Genomic DNA, 12,633 nt, shown 5'->3' with positions numbered 1-12,633 from the left:
GACTTGTTCCCCATGACCAGGGGAAGCCGAGCTACTCTACAATAGGACAAGGTAGAATCCAGAGGATGCTTTAAGGCATCCTTAATAGTCATCCATCTGTCCTCCATAACTGTGGGTTCTTCATCCGTAGTTCCAACCAACTGTGGAGACAGATGACATGTAGGTAGGTAGATAGAAGGATGGATAGATGATAAATAGATGATTGACTAATAAACAGATGATAGGTATATAGATTAGAAGTCTATAGATATATAGACTAGACAGGGATCAGATCTAGTTGGTAGATAAATGGATGGATGGATGGATGGATGGATGGATGGATGGATTGACAGACAGAAGAGAATAGATAAATGACAGGTAGCTGAACATTGCTTTTATGCTGGCCAGGTGCTGGCTTTTATCTCATGATTTCTCCTAAACAATATGGTATAACAACTATTTCATACAGCATCTACACTGGGGATTATGAGGTAGAGGTGATTTAAAGCATACAGGAGGGTGAGCATCAGCTAGGCTACATTCTCTTACAAAGAAAATGGAGTTTCCACAGTTTTAGACTCTCTAGTGGACCCTGCAGCCAACCCTCCATGGTTACTTTACTTCCATGGACAACAATAAAAGTTAACGAAAAGCTATACCCCCACCCCCAAACCATGCAGGAGCACTAATGATTCAGTCTCAGAGATCATTCAAGTCACTTCACCATGTAGAGAGCCCTAACCAGGGGCTGGAGAGATGGCTCAGAGGTTAAGATTACTGACTGCTCTTGCAGGACCTGGCTCCCAGCACCCATGTGGTGGCTCACAAGCATCTGTAACCCCAGCTCCAGAGGATCTGACACCCTCTGCTGGCCTCTGCGGGCCCCAGGAATGTAAATGTATATGGTGCACATGTGCTCACAGGGGCCAAATAGCCATCTACAGGAAATAAAACTAAAAACAAGAACAAACCAAAAAAAATCATCAAACTTTAACCAACCTAGGGGTTGGCAGAGGACAGGGGTTGGGGAGGATCTGGCCCTGGGGTCATGAGAGTGAGAGAACTGGCCATGTCCCTCATCGGCTGCAACTCTCAGGAGAGCAGGCCATGCACCTTGACTGTACAGCAGGGAAGAGCTGGCCCTGTGTGTGTGTGTGTGTGTGTGTGTGTGTGTGTGTATTGGGGGTAGGGGTGCCAGTGAGCCTGCCCCAAGGGTGTATGAGTGGGAGAGGTGGTAGGCTGACCACCAGCTCAGATATCTCTCAGGCCCAGATCCAGGGCTTTGAATTGTTCCACCCCAACATCTACCCCATCCGTGAACTGCTAGAGTGCATAAAGGGGCCGGTCCTACAGAACCAAAACCATAGGATCTCCATGACGAAGGGCAACAACAGGATATCCAAAAGGAGTCCCAGTGAGGTTCCAGTGTTGATAGAGTAGCAGAAGCCAGAGGCCTCGTACCAGACCAAAGAATCATTGCAATGAACATTTGCAAGCAAGGAAGTGTGGACAAAGGGTATCCTGTGGGACACACTGATATACTACAGCTCCCATGGGGAGATTTTTCTGTCTGTTGCAGGGAGGTTGCAAGGGTGGAGGGTGGGTATGGGGGGTATGTGTGGGATTCGGGTGCATGATGTGAAGTTCACAAAGGACCAATGAAAAGTTTTTTATAAAGTGGGGGTGGGTAAGGAGAAATATCATACACCAGCTATGGTATATTTTACATAAAGAAACATGTATTTATGAAAGATAAGAGTCTGTTTTCTTCTTTGCTTGGGTTGTTGTGGCATTATTTTTTTTCTTTTTGGTTTTGGTATTTCAATGGCATTAATGTTTTCCCTGCTTCCCTCCCTATTTTATGAACTAAAGTTTCCTTTAAAAGCCACATCTGTGTTGAAGATTCTGCAGTGATTGACTAGGAAGCTGATTGGACAGATTGGAATGCCGCAGATTACGAGCCACAATTACACTGTGCTATCTTTAGTCTCCTTAATCACCATTTATTACTGTTAGGGTTTGAATGTAAATGCCCTGTACAAGCTTTTATGCTCAAGTACTTGGTCCAGAGGGTGGCGCTGTCTCCAGAGGTTGTGAAACTTTCTGGACTTGGAGCCTAGCTGACAGATACACATGGCCACAGAATCAGAGCTTGAGAGGTATAAACTGTGTAAGTTCTAAGACCTCCCTCAGCCACGTGCCCCCGACCAAACCTCCCCTACCAGGATAGACTACATGTGTGACACCATAAGCCAAGATAAAATCCTTCTTTTAAGTTGCTTTGTCAGGTGCTGTTAAAAGGATGAAAAAAAAAAAAGCTTAATACAGTTGCTGCCCTCTGGGCTGGGGATGAAATTCCATTGGCAGAATGCTTATCAAGCATACATGAAATGTTAAGTTTGATTACTAGTACCTTATAAACCGAGGATAGTGGAGCATCCTTGGAGGATCAGAAAGGTCTATGTCAGTCTTAGCTAGTGGTTCTCAACCCGTGGGTCATGCGTGACCTGTTTGGGAGCCACATATCAGATATTTACATAATGATTCATAACAGTAGCAAAATTACAGTTAGGAAGTAACAATAAAATAAATTTATGGTTGGGGTCACCACAACATGAGGAACTGTAGTAAAAGGTCACAGCACTAGGAAGGTTGAAAAACTCTCACCTATGAGTTTGAGACCAAGCTGGGATACTTGAAACCCTGGGGACAGGAGTGGGAAGGGGAGGGGGAAGGAAGAAAGGAGAAAGAGGGGGAAGGACAGAGAGAGAATGGGGAGGGAGGGAGAGGGAGAGGAAAGGAAGCAGGGAGAAGGAGGGGAGAGTGATTGAGAGAGAAAAGAGGAAGAGAAAGAAAAAGAAACTTGTATTTGGTAAAATTCTTGGAAAATATCACTTCTAAGATCTAGTTTCTAACCAACACAAAAGCTAAGAATGTCATTAGATCAAATCTGAAACTTCTGCAAGATGTCCCTGCTTTGCTGTATCCCGTCCACCTACACTGTCCCCAGCAACAGATTCGGTAAACGCATTGATTTATGACTGTCTTTTGGTCTATGACTATAAAAGCTCATGTAACCGCTTCCACAGTAAAGATGTCATTCAGGGCAACCTGAATCCGTATCCCTGAGTGACGGTCACTCATACTTGGCTCAGAATAGTCCTTTTTCCCTTTGGAACAAGAGTGGTCCTTTTGCAGCCTTCCCCCCCGCCCAGAGGTTAATGTTTGGTTGTATGTAGGATGGCCACTGAGTCAGAAGAATAGCTAACATATCCCAATAAGGGTTGGCTGGCTAGTTCCTGGTTATGGATGTTTTTGTTAGACGGAAACCTGGGAGACGGCGCGATGATGGCTCGACTGTTTGTAAGAGAATGTACGCTGCTCTTCCAAAGGGTAAGAGATCAGTTCCTAGCACCCATGTCTGTTGGGTCACAACTGCCTGTAGCACCAGCTCTGGGGGTCGGAGGTGGGAGCTGAAGTCTCTACCCTCTGAGGGGCACTCATATGCACATACGCACACAGAGATAGGGTTATACACATAATTAAAAGTAATTCAAATAAAATATTTTTAGAGGTTGTGGGACTTTGTGTTCTCCCCTTTTGAAGGAAGAGAGTGAGAAGGACTTTGTTTATATGAAGCATATCTCTGTCTTATTTGGTGGGAGACACTGTCATTACATGGATGTCCCATATGTGTGGGTTGATGTATATGGCTATTGACTGTTCAGGGGGTCTGTGGTCATCAGTAGATTCCAAGAATGTCTGTGATACTATGACTTTAACAAAAAGGGACACTAGGGAAAGATCAGCTGTAGAGACTTTCATACTTTTCTTCCCATCTAGATCAGCAAGGCTGTGTGGGTGGCAACATCTGGTGTGGACACCTAGGCAGGCCTCATGGATCGCCACCAGACTTCCCTCTTCCCTCTCTCTCCTCTCTCTCTCTCCCCCCCCCTTCTGTTTCTGCTAGGGACTGAACTAGGACTTTGCACATGCCAAGCAAGAGCTCTACCACGGGGCCACATCCCCAGCACCACGCTTATGAGTTTTGATGGTCCCTGTGGCTTCCTGCAGTTCCAGGAAGGACTGCTATGCTCAGCGACTTTCTCTAGGTTACCCTGGATTTTCTGTTCTTTTGTGTTTCCCGCAGCACTGTGGCCCACTCCTCAGTGTAAATCCTCTTTGTTGCAATACCCACTCTGGGTCTGGGGTGAATTTAGAGGAAACATTCCATCTCTCTAGTCATCTGGGTTACACGGATGGGTTACAATTAGAGATTAGCAGGTATGGACCCAGAGGGAGCCCTCTGGGTGGTAAGGATCATTTGGCAGGATCCATAAATGTCAGGGTGGCACTTCCCAGGTGGCTCACATTAAAAGACACCTTTGCTTATATGAAGAAGGGCAAAGACAAATGATTTTCCTATCACTGAGCCTTTTTGGAGAATCACTGACATGTTGACAATGTTTTGAAATGTTAATGCCTTTTAATTCCTGTTCTGTCCCTGCCCCAGGGGAATCACATGACTAAGTATCCCTAGGTGTCCAGCTCAAACCTCCTTAGGAGTTGGGGCTGACACTAGAAGTGAAAAGCTTCCAAGCTCTTCTCTGCTTCCAGAGCCAACAGAACGAAAGGCCTTGCTGGGAGTGGTGGTGACTCCATGTATGTTTGAGGCTGGCCTGGGCTACACAGCAATACCCTGTCTAAAAAATACAAGGCTGGGTGTGCCGGCTGTATCATGGTGCTAGATGTATAGTCACATTCGTTTTTTCTCATTACCAGTGTTTCTGTGTGTAAATGAACAAAATGAATTATGTCAACTGTTGAAAATCAAAAAGGAAAACCTATCGGCCATAAACCTGATATCAGAACCGCCCCAAATTCAAGGCCAGCTATAGACTATGGACTGAGACTGGCTCAAAAACAAACATGTTAGCAGACATTTGAGCAACTAGATTTGCCTGTACGTGAAACCGAATCTATCCCCTAGACACTGGGACGTGTCTCTTCTTTTTCCTTGAGTCATATGGAGCTGGGCTTTTATGGTTTACAGTAAATCCAAATCCCATTTTCTCCATCAAACCAGGAGCCTCAGCCCTCAGTCACCAAGCACAACCAAGACCAATCACTTCCTACTGAAAACTTTAATGAAACCAATAAGTTAATAAGTTAACAAAGTGAGGTACTTGCATATCTGAGAACCGGGTTGGTGGGGGAACCTCGATCGTGGAAGGAGGGAGAGCTTCTTCCCATGTCTCCTTTGGTCACAGGATAATCTTATTCTCCAGACCCTCTGTACAGCTCCATCTCTGAGGGAGTGGAGTGGCTCCCCAGGGGGCAATACAACGCAAGTGAAGTGAGCCAGGATGGGCTCCATCCAGGGCTTGATGGTACATGCAGATGGTAGGGCAGAGATTGGGCACCATAGGGCTGAGCAGGATTCAACCCAAGCCCTGGCACTGGTACATGCAGGTCCCAGTATGAATTGCAGACAGTTCGGCCTCAGCCCCTTGTTCCCAAGCACCCCCTCCCCCCCAGAGTGTTATCATTGGAACCCCACCCCTGACTCTCTTGCCACCTGCATTAGCTTAGCAGGAGAGGAACAAAGGGGTAGAGATCTAAAACTGGTGGTGGGGTCTGCAGTGTTTGGGCATTTGTGCCGACACACAGCGCTGCCAATTGAAGTGAGAAAGTGGGGCAGAGGCCGGTGCTGGTGAGAGCCAGGTCCAGTCGCTATAGCACTGGATGCAAGTGTCCTCGCTGAGACTAGGAAGAGGAAGTGCCTGAATTCTCTCCAGTGTGCAAGGCCCCGAGGCCTAGGCCTGAGTTACACTGTAGGGACACCAAGGTAGTCCTTAGGGCAACTAGAGGACTCCTGGACCTGTCTGAGGAGGGGAGCAAGTCAAACTCTGAGGCGGGGCCTGGGGAGACGCGTGGATGCTCTAAACCCTCTCCTGCCCAGGAGAGAACAAGTGGCTTTGTGCTCACACCTTCAAGTGTGTGTGGTGCCGTGTGCATCGGTGTGTGCGGCATTCTGCTGGAGAAATAGAAGGGCCATGCTTGTGGTTCCTGGTGGTAGGCCACTCTCTAGTAAATTTGAGGAAAATACAGGAATTTGTGCTGTCAAAACTGTTTGGAGGGCCAATGGGAATGGACATCCAGCAGCAAGAGGGAGCCCCTGGGGTGACACCTATAAAGGGGGCAGAAAGGCCCAGTACTGCCCTTGGGAGAGGACAGAGAGGTTTAGGCCCCATGCTGGGTGAGGATGGATGATAAGCCAAAGAATAGAGGTGGAGTATGGCCAAGCAGCCTGAGACCAGCTACTGCTGGGGCCCATCTCCCAGTGAGGGAGGGGCAGAGGAACCCCATAGGGGTCCCTAAAGTTGCATATTTAACATAGTTTGCATATATGATGCCCATCTGCCTTATGGCAGAGTCCTGTGCTTTGTGGGCACCTGTGGGGGCACCTTGGGCCCATCCCCGGATGGGGCGGGGCTTGGCAGGAGGGCTTCCCTGCTCTGCCTGGAAGGGCGGGCCTGGAGACCTCACCTTGCATAGCTAGAAGCTGGGTCAGGGACCAGGGCCCCAGCGCTCTGCTCCCATTCCCAGGGCAGTGCCCCTGCCAGGCGGGCCACATTGAGCCTTGGTGGAGCGGGCAGGGTCCGGGAGCGCCCAGAGGCCTCCGGTCAGCCATTGCTGTGGCCCACCACATGGCCTGGCATTTCATGCTCCTGGGGCGCTGGTACCTGGCATTGGGTATCTCGCCCACCCAGACAGCTCAATACTGTGTATGGCCTCTCTCCCTGCCAGGGAGCGAGTTCAAGTAAGAGAGGAGTCCAGAGGCCCCGGGGTGAGTCCGAAGGGCAAACCGAAGGCTGCCCCGCCCCTGAGAAGTCCTTCAGTCCATGTTGGTGCTGACTGAGCGAGAGATGCTGAGCGTCTGTGCCGAGACAGAGATGTCCTCGTGATCCACAGGACTGTGGTAGTCCGAGGTGATGTCCGGGTCGAAGAGCGGCACTTGCACGGTGCCCAGGCTGGCCGAGGTGCCAGAGCGTAGGCAGCGCGAGTAGAAGCCCAGCAGCAGATCCAGCTTGTGCTCGATGGATTGCACCTAGTGGGCGGAGCAGGACGAAGCTGGGAGGTGATGTTGGACCCAAGAGCAGGTAGCCCCTAAGGAAGGAAGTTGGCCTGGACGGGGCGGGGCCTCGGGGGCGGGGCTTGGAAACCGTAGGGCCATTAGGTAGGAGGCGTGGTTAGGAGGACTTTCCCCTGAGATCCTTCCGGAATGATTGACTGTGAGTGGGCTTTCTTGGAGCCCGGCTTGTTTGTAGGGTGGAGCTTGGCGGAGCAGAACTCAGCACGTGAGCCCTACTAGGCCAAGGCTCTGCACTACAGCAGTGCTGAACCCTTGCCAGCTATTTCAACCAGCGGGTAGAAGTCCTTCCTACACCCACCTGCTTTTCCACCTTGACGACGCGCCCCATCATGCTGATTTCATCCACTGGCTCCGTGTCTGAAGGACCCTTATCGCCCTTCTCCCGAGTCTTGCGGTCCCCGGGCCCTCGACCCACAATTTGGTCCACCCTGGGGGTGGGGAGAAGAAACCATCAAAGAGACTGAGTTACACTGCACCTCTCTTCCACTAGAACCCTAGGTTGACTGCTGACCAGGAAGACAGACTGCACTAATTGGAAGAAGCCGCTTCCCTGCCCAAGGGAGGTGAGCCTGGAAGACACCCGCCCCTGCTTCGAAAGTTCTCCAAATAACAAGCAGAGCCTCCGAGGTGGAAAAACGGGCTGGGGTAGGGAATGTTAGAAAGTGGACAAAGATGAGCCCACCTTATTCTGCTCTCTACCTGCAGTCCTCTGCCTGCAACCCTGCTTCCTTTCCCTATAAAGCCACTCTAGTCGGACTTCTCCTCCCCCAACCGAACTCCATGTTGCTAAATCCAGTGATCAACTCAGTCTTTCCTTACTTGACCTGAGCACAGCAGAGGTCACATCAGATCACTCCTTCCCACAATACTTGTTCTTTTTTTTTCCCCCCCTTTTAGACAGGAGCTCTTGTAACCCAGCTCTTTAAACAGCCAAGTTGAATTCCTCCTGCCTCTAATCGCACCCCTAGCCCAATACTGTGGTTGTTGTTGACACTGGGCCTCCTTATATCACCCTGGCTGACTTGGAACTCCCTGTGAACACCAGGCTAACCTCAAACTTAGAGATCCTCCTGCTTCAGTGTCTCCAGTGCTGTACACCAACCATGCCCCACCTTAATTGTTACTTTTTAAGTTAATGAATGAACAGACAATGAGAGGGTATGGGAGAAAGGAAAGCTCTAGGCAGTTTGGGACTTGATGTAAAGGTTCTTCCTCAACCCTGGACCTAGTGGACATGCAGGACTCTAGAGAAGCAAAAGGTAACTTGCTTCACTTCATACTGCTTCTTGGGAAACGGGAAGTCAGTGATTACTGTGGTCCAATTACTTTAGGACCTGGAGACAGGCACCCTAAGGAATGCCCTCAAGTCATGAATGTGGACTGGACTTGGCTGGACAACTATAACCGAGGCTGTTGTTTTGGTTTTCGGCTTCCAAACAGCCTGTACACTGCAAGACAGGGGTCGTCTGGTTTGGGTTTGATTTCTGATTTCTTTGTTCTTTTGAAGCAGAGTCTCATAGCCCAGACTAGCCTAAAACTCATCATGGTCTTCTGTCCTCTGTCTCCCCAGTGCTGAGATTACAGATGTACCACCAGGTAATACCCCCAACAAAGCACAGATGGCCTTAGCTCCCTCACCTGGGCCAGGACCTTCAACTGCCCACCCCTCCCTCCTCAAAGCCTGAATACCCACCGAGCTTGCAGGCTCTTGATTCGCCCCAGCATGTCCAGGTGTCCTGCTGAATACTGCTCGATGACATCCTTCACATCGTATGGCCGCAGGGTCTCCTTGAATTTCCTTTTGGCTACCAGGAACTTCAGAATCCTGTTAGGGGACGGGGATCTCTGACAGATGCTCCTGTTCCCACAGGGGACTCTTCCAGTCCCCTCTTCTGCATCTTTGTCCAGGTCCAGGTCATCTGCTTGGACCACTCTCTCCAACAACCTCTGCCGGGGCCCCTAGCTCTGTAACTAACCACCATGCTCCCCTTTGCCCTCCACATCCAGAGGCTGGTTTGCTGTTTTCTCATATGCCTCTATGGCAGCATTAACCTAGGAGGCAGGAAATGGCCATGTCTCCTCAGTTCAGTGGGACACAGAGCTTCTAGAACACCAACTGCTGCTGCTGGGTTAGGGAAAGGAATGTCTCATTCACTCTATGCATACTTGGCAATTATGTGCAGGTTCTTGGACATCCAAAGGGAGTTATATCCAACCTCTGGCTACAGGGAGGCCAGGTGTAGACAGAATCTCTTATAAGCATTACGTACCCTCCCCCCCAAAAAAAACAAAACCTCAAAATCAAAGAAAACAACTAAACCAAAAAACAACAACAACAAACCCGACCTGGCTCTAGGGTGGGGAGCTGGGAGGACACAGGCAAGTATGGGGTGACAAGAGCCAGGTTCAATGAATAAGAAAGAAGAGCTGGCAGCCATGAGAAGGGCCACAGTAGGTAGAGCCTCAGATGATAATTTTCAGCCAGGGGCAAGAGAGCTTTTCTTGCTCTGAAGAAAGGAGCTTCCCAGAAACAGGCATAGAAGTGCGAAGAGACAGAGCTCTGAGGGGTGGGAGAAGGAGCATGAGAGAAAGGGGACAGCCCCTGGAGTGGTGGGTAGTGTGAGCAGCCAGGACTAGCCATGAGGAAGAGCTGGGGTGGGGGCTGTGTAGAGAAGGCACTGGGATGGAGGGGGGACCATCTGCTCTGCTTCAACATGCTTGCTTTGCCAACTTCTAGAATGTGCTGGGGTGTTCTACGCTCTGGGCACAGAGACCAGTTCCCAGGACAGGCCTGAGTTGGGAGAGGACAGTTGGGTAGAGGGAGGAGACCAATTCGAGCAACTCAGAGGTTAGACAAGAGACTCGAGTCCAAATCCAAGTTGACTCCTATGTCTGGAGACAGTGCCTGACTTGGGGAGGTGGGCAGAGGAGCAGTCTGGGGGCATTCTGGGTTTGAGGGGGTTGTGAGGGTGCTGAGGACAGCTATCCTGGCCTTCACAGCTCAGATACTGTGTCCAAGATAGTGGTCACGGAAAGGGAGAGAAAGTGGCAAGGAGAGGCCTGACTCAGGGAGGAGGAGCCCACCTGGCTGATCTCAAAAGGAACACAGGAAAAAGGCTGTGGGCAGGTGCAGGAGCCAGGGAACGGAGTCAAGGGAGCTGAGCTTCAGTGGCCTCGGCAGCCCAGCTGCAGGCTGGAAGTGGAGACCCAGCCAGGACTCCTCGCCAGGAAGCTGGGGCCAGATCCACACTGGGCAGGGCTACAAGGCTATAGGAGACCAGCACCTACTTAATTATCACAGCAGCGGACGATGTATCACGGCTTTCAAACGGTTTGACCAAGACATAGAAATACATCTTATCCTGCAAGCCAGTACCCGTTCACACACATTAAACACACATTTCATAAACATAGTCGACCTCAGTATGAGACATGTAGTCGCATACATTCTTGTTTGTTTTTGTTTTTTGAAGCAGGAGGTCAGTAGCTCAGGAGAGCCTCAAACTGTCTGTGCAGTCAAGGTTGACCTTGAATTCCCAATCCTCCTGTTTCTACCTCCCAAGTGTTAGGACCACAGAAGTGCCACTGTGCCCAACTTCACTTTTTTTTTTTTTTTTTTTTTAATGCTGACCATGAAACCCTGACTTAGTCTCACTGAGTTCTTGACCTACGGTTTGAAGAGTACTGCTCTTGAGGATGTCCTAGGAGAAAGAGTGAGAGGCCAAGACACCCAGGGAGAAAGACTCTGTGATGTAGAGACGAAAGGAGCTTGGGACCGAGACATAGATACAGAAGAAAAACACATGTAGAGTAGGCAGAGACTACAGCAGAAGCTACTGCCTCTGGTGCAGCTAAGGAGAGGGAAGGAAAGAGGCCACCACAAGGTGGGAGAAGGGAAGGGGAAGGGAAGCAGAGAGCCTGAACTGGAAAGGGGAGGACCCAGTGTGTGTAAGGACAGAGACCCTGCTGGGCAGCTGTGCCACTGGCCACCGGAGCCAGGCCCTCTGGACATGATGTATGCTGTGCAGGAGTGAACAGTGCCGGAAGCCATCTGCTCCCTGTCCACAGCTCCTGCACTCCAGGCAGGTAGCAGCTGACACCCTGGGACCTGTGCCAGGGCTGGCCATGAGGACAGGCCCAGATGGGGAGCAGTGACGGGTGGCAGGTGGGATGGTGGGCTGCTTACCTTGGGTCTCAGCCTCACCTGACAGAACGGATGACCGTCTTCACAGCAGGCATGACATCATCCACCGTGAGCTCACACTGGTAGCTCTTCTCCTCAGATACTTCCTCCGAGGGGCCCTCTGTAAAGACAGGAATGGCACGTGAGGGCGAAGACTGGTAGAAGAAAACACTCTCAGCCCCCACCTCCATTAGCAGGACTCATGGGAAGACAGATCCAGAAAGAGCCCAGAACCTTCCTGAGGCTCAAGGCAGACGGGAATCCTGCCTCACTGGCTGCTGCCTCTTACTGTCTTACGTTACATGAATGTCCTTTTGCCTCTTCCATGGCTGGGCAGGGCCTGCCTGGTGACAGGTGGGTAGCAGCTACTTTAGAGGACATATGGTCTAGCCTGGGACAAAGATGGTGCATGCAGCCTTTGAGGACATGCCAAGTGTTACCCCTTACAGGGCAGGAAGCCCCAGGGAAAAGGCATTTATTTGATGCTCTTCATGGAGTCCATGTGTGGTCTCTTCTGGTTAGGAGCAATAGGGTTTGGGAGGTACTCCAGCTAATGCCAGATCTGCTACAAGGAAGGCTTTTAAAGCCAGTATGGAGAAAAGCTCCTCTGAGGCAGGTACCCTGTGCTTAAAGAGGGTGATACTTTTCCTCACCACACCGGAGGAAGGCGATCTCAGGCACCACCATGCCTAGGCTTCCGTGAGTCAGGACCTCCCAAAGAACCACTGGTCTGTGATGTTCAGTAACTTTCCAGGAAAAGGCTGAGTTCTCAGGCCTCAGCATCTTGGCACAGTGCAGGCAGAGGCTCTGAGCTGGCCTCTCTCTCTCTCCAGGAACAAAGGGAGCATCCTGTCCTCATCTCCACTGGATCTATTGACCCTTTCTTCTCTACCAAGAGCCTGCAGCATGTTCCACAGAGGTAAGGGGGCTGTTAGGAGACCCCATACAACCCTCCCATTTTCCAGAAGAGGCACAGAACAGGGCAGCCTCTTGCCCAAGTCCTAGTCCTAGTCCAAGACCTAGAATTCAAAGGGACCCTCTTCCTCTAACAATGGAGAAATGGCTCCTGCCAGACCCTCAGTCACAGTGACAGCAGGCTGGGCTGGGTACGAGGTGACAGTAGAGAACATCAGCTTCAAAGCTGGCCGGCCTTGCTTCAGGATAAGAGTGCTCCCACTCACATGCTGAGAGTCTCAACTTCCATGTCTACAAATTGGAGGCAAAAAAAAAAGGGGGGGTAGCTAGGAGAAGCAATGGAGACTGCCCAGGGGACAGCTTCACATAGGACTACTTCCAGAGGGCCCTCTGCTGAGAA

General features: G+C 50.4%; 1 protein-coding gene across 1 annotated transcript in view; it reads right to left on the bottom strand.

Annotated features, from left to right (window-relative positions):
• Positions 1–5,104: 5,104 nt before the first annotated feature.
• Kcnq4 (potassium voltage-gated channel subfamily Q member 4) overlaps positions 5,105–12,633 on the bottom strand; it is a 50,697-nt gene continuing 43,168 nt past the window's right edge. The window contains exons 11-14 of the mRNA XM_028786639.1: positions 11,340–11,439; positions 8,829–8,960; positions 7,434–7,563; positions 5,105–7,090 (exon numbers count right to left, since the gene is read on the bottom strand). Of these exons, the coding sequence (XP_028642472.1) occupies positions 6,878–7,090; positions 7,434–7,563; positions 8,829–8,960; positions 11,340–11,439 (575 nt within the window). The 3' untranslated portion in view covers positions 5,105–6,877. The remainder of the gene's footprint in view (positions 7,091–7,433; positions 7,564–8,828; positions 8,961–11,339; positions 11,440–12,633) is intronic.

This window comes from Grammomys surdaster, unplaced genomic scaffold (genome assembly GCF_004785775.1).
Source record: "Grammomys surdaster isolate TR1022 unplaced genomic scaffold, NIH_TR_1.0 100, whole genome shotgun sequence".
Lineage (NCBI taxonomy): Eukaryota > Metazoa > Chordata > Mammalia > Rodentia > Muridae > Grammomys > Grammomys surdaster.
The sequence above is the reverse complement of the archived record's forward strand: the minus strand, read 5'-3'. Positions and strand labels throughout refer to the sequence as shown.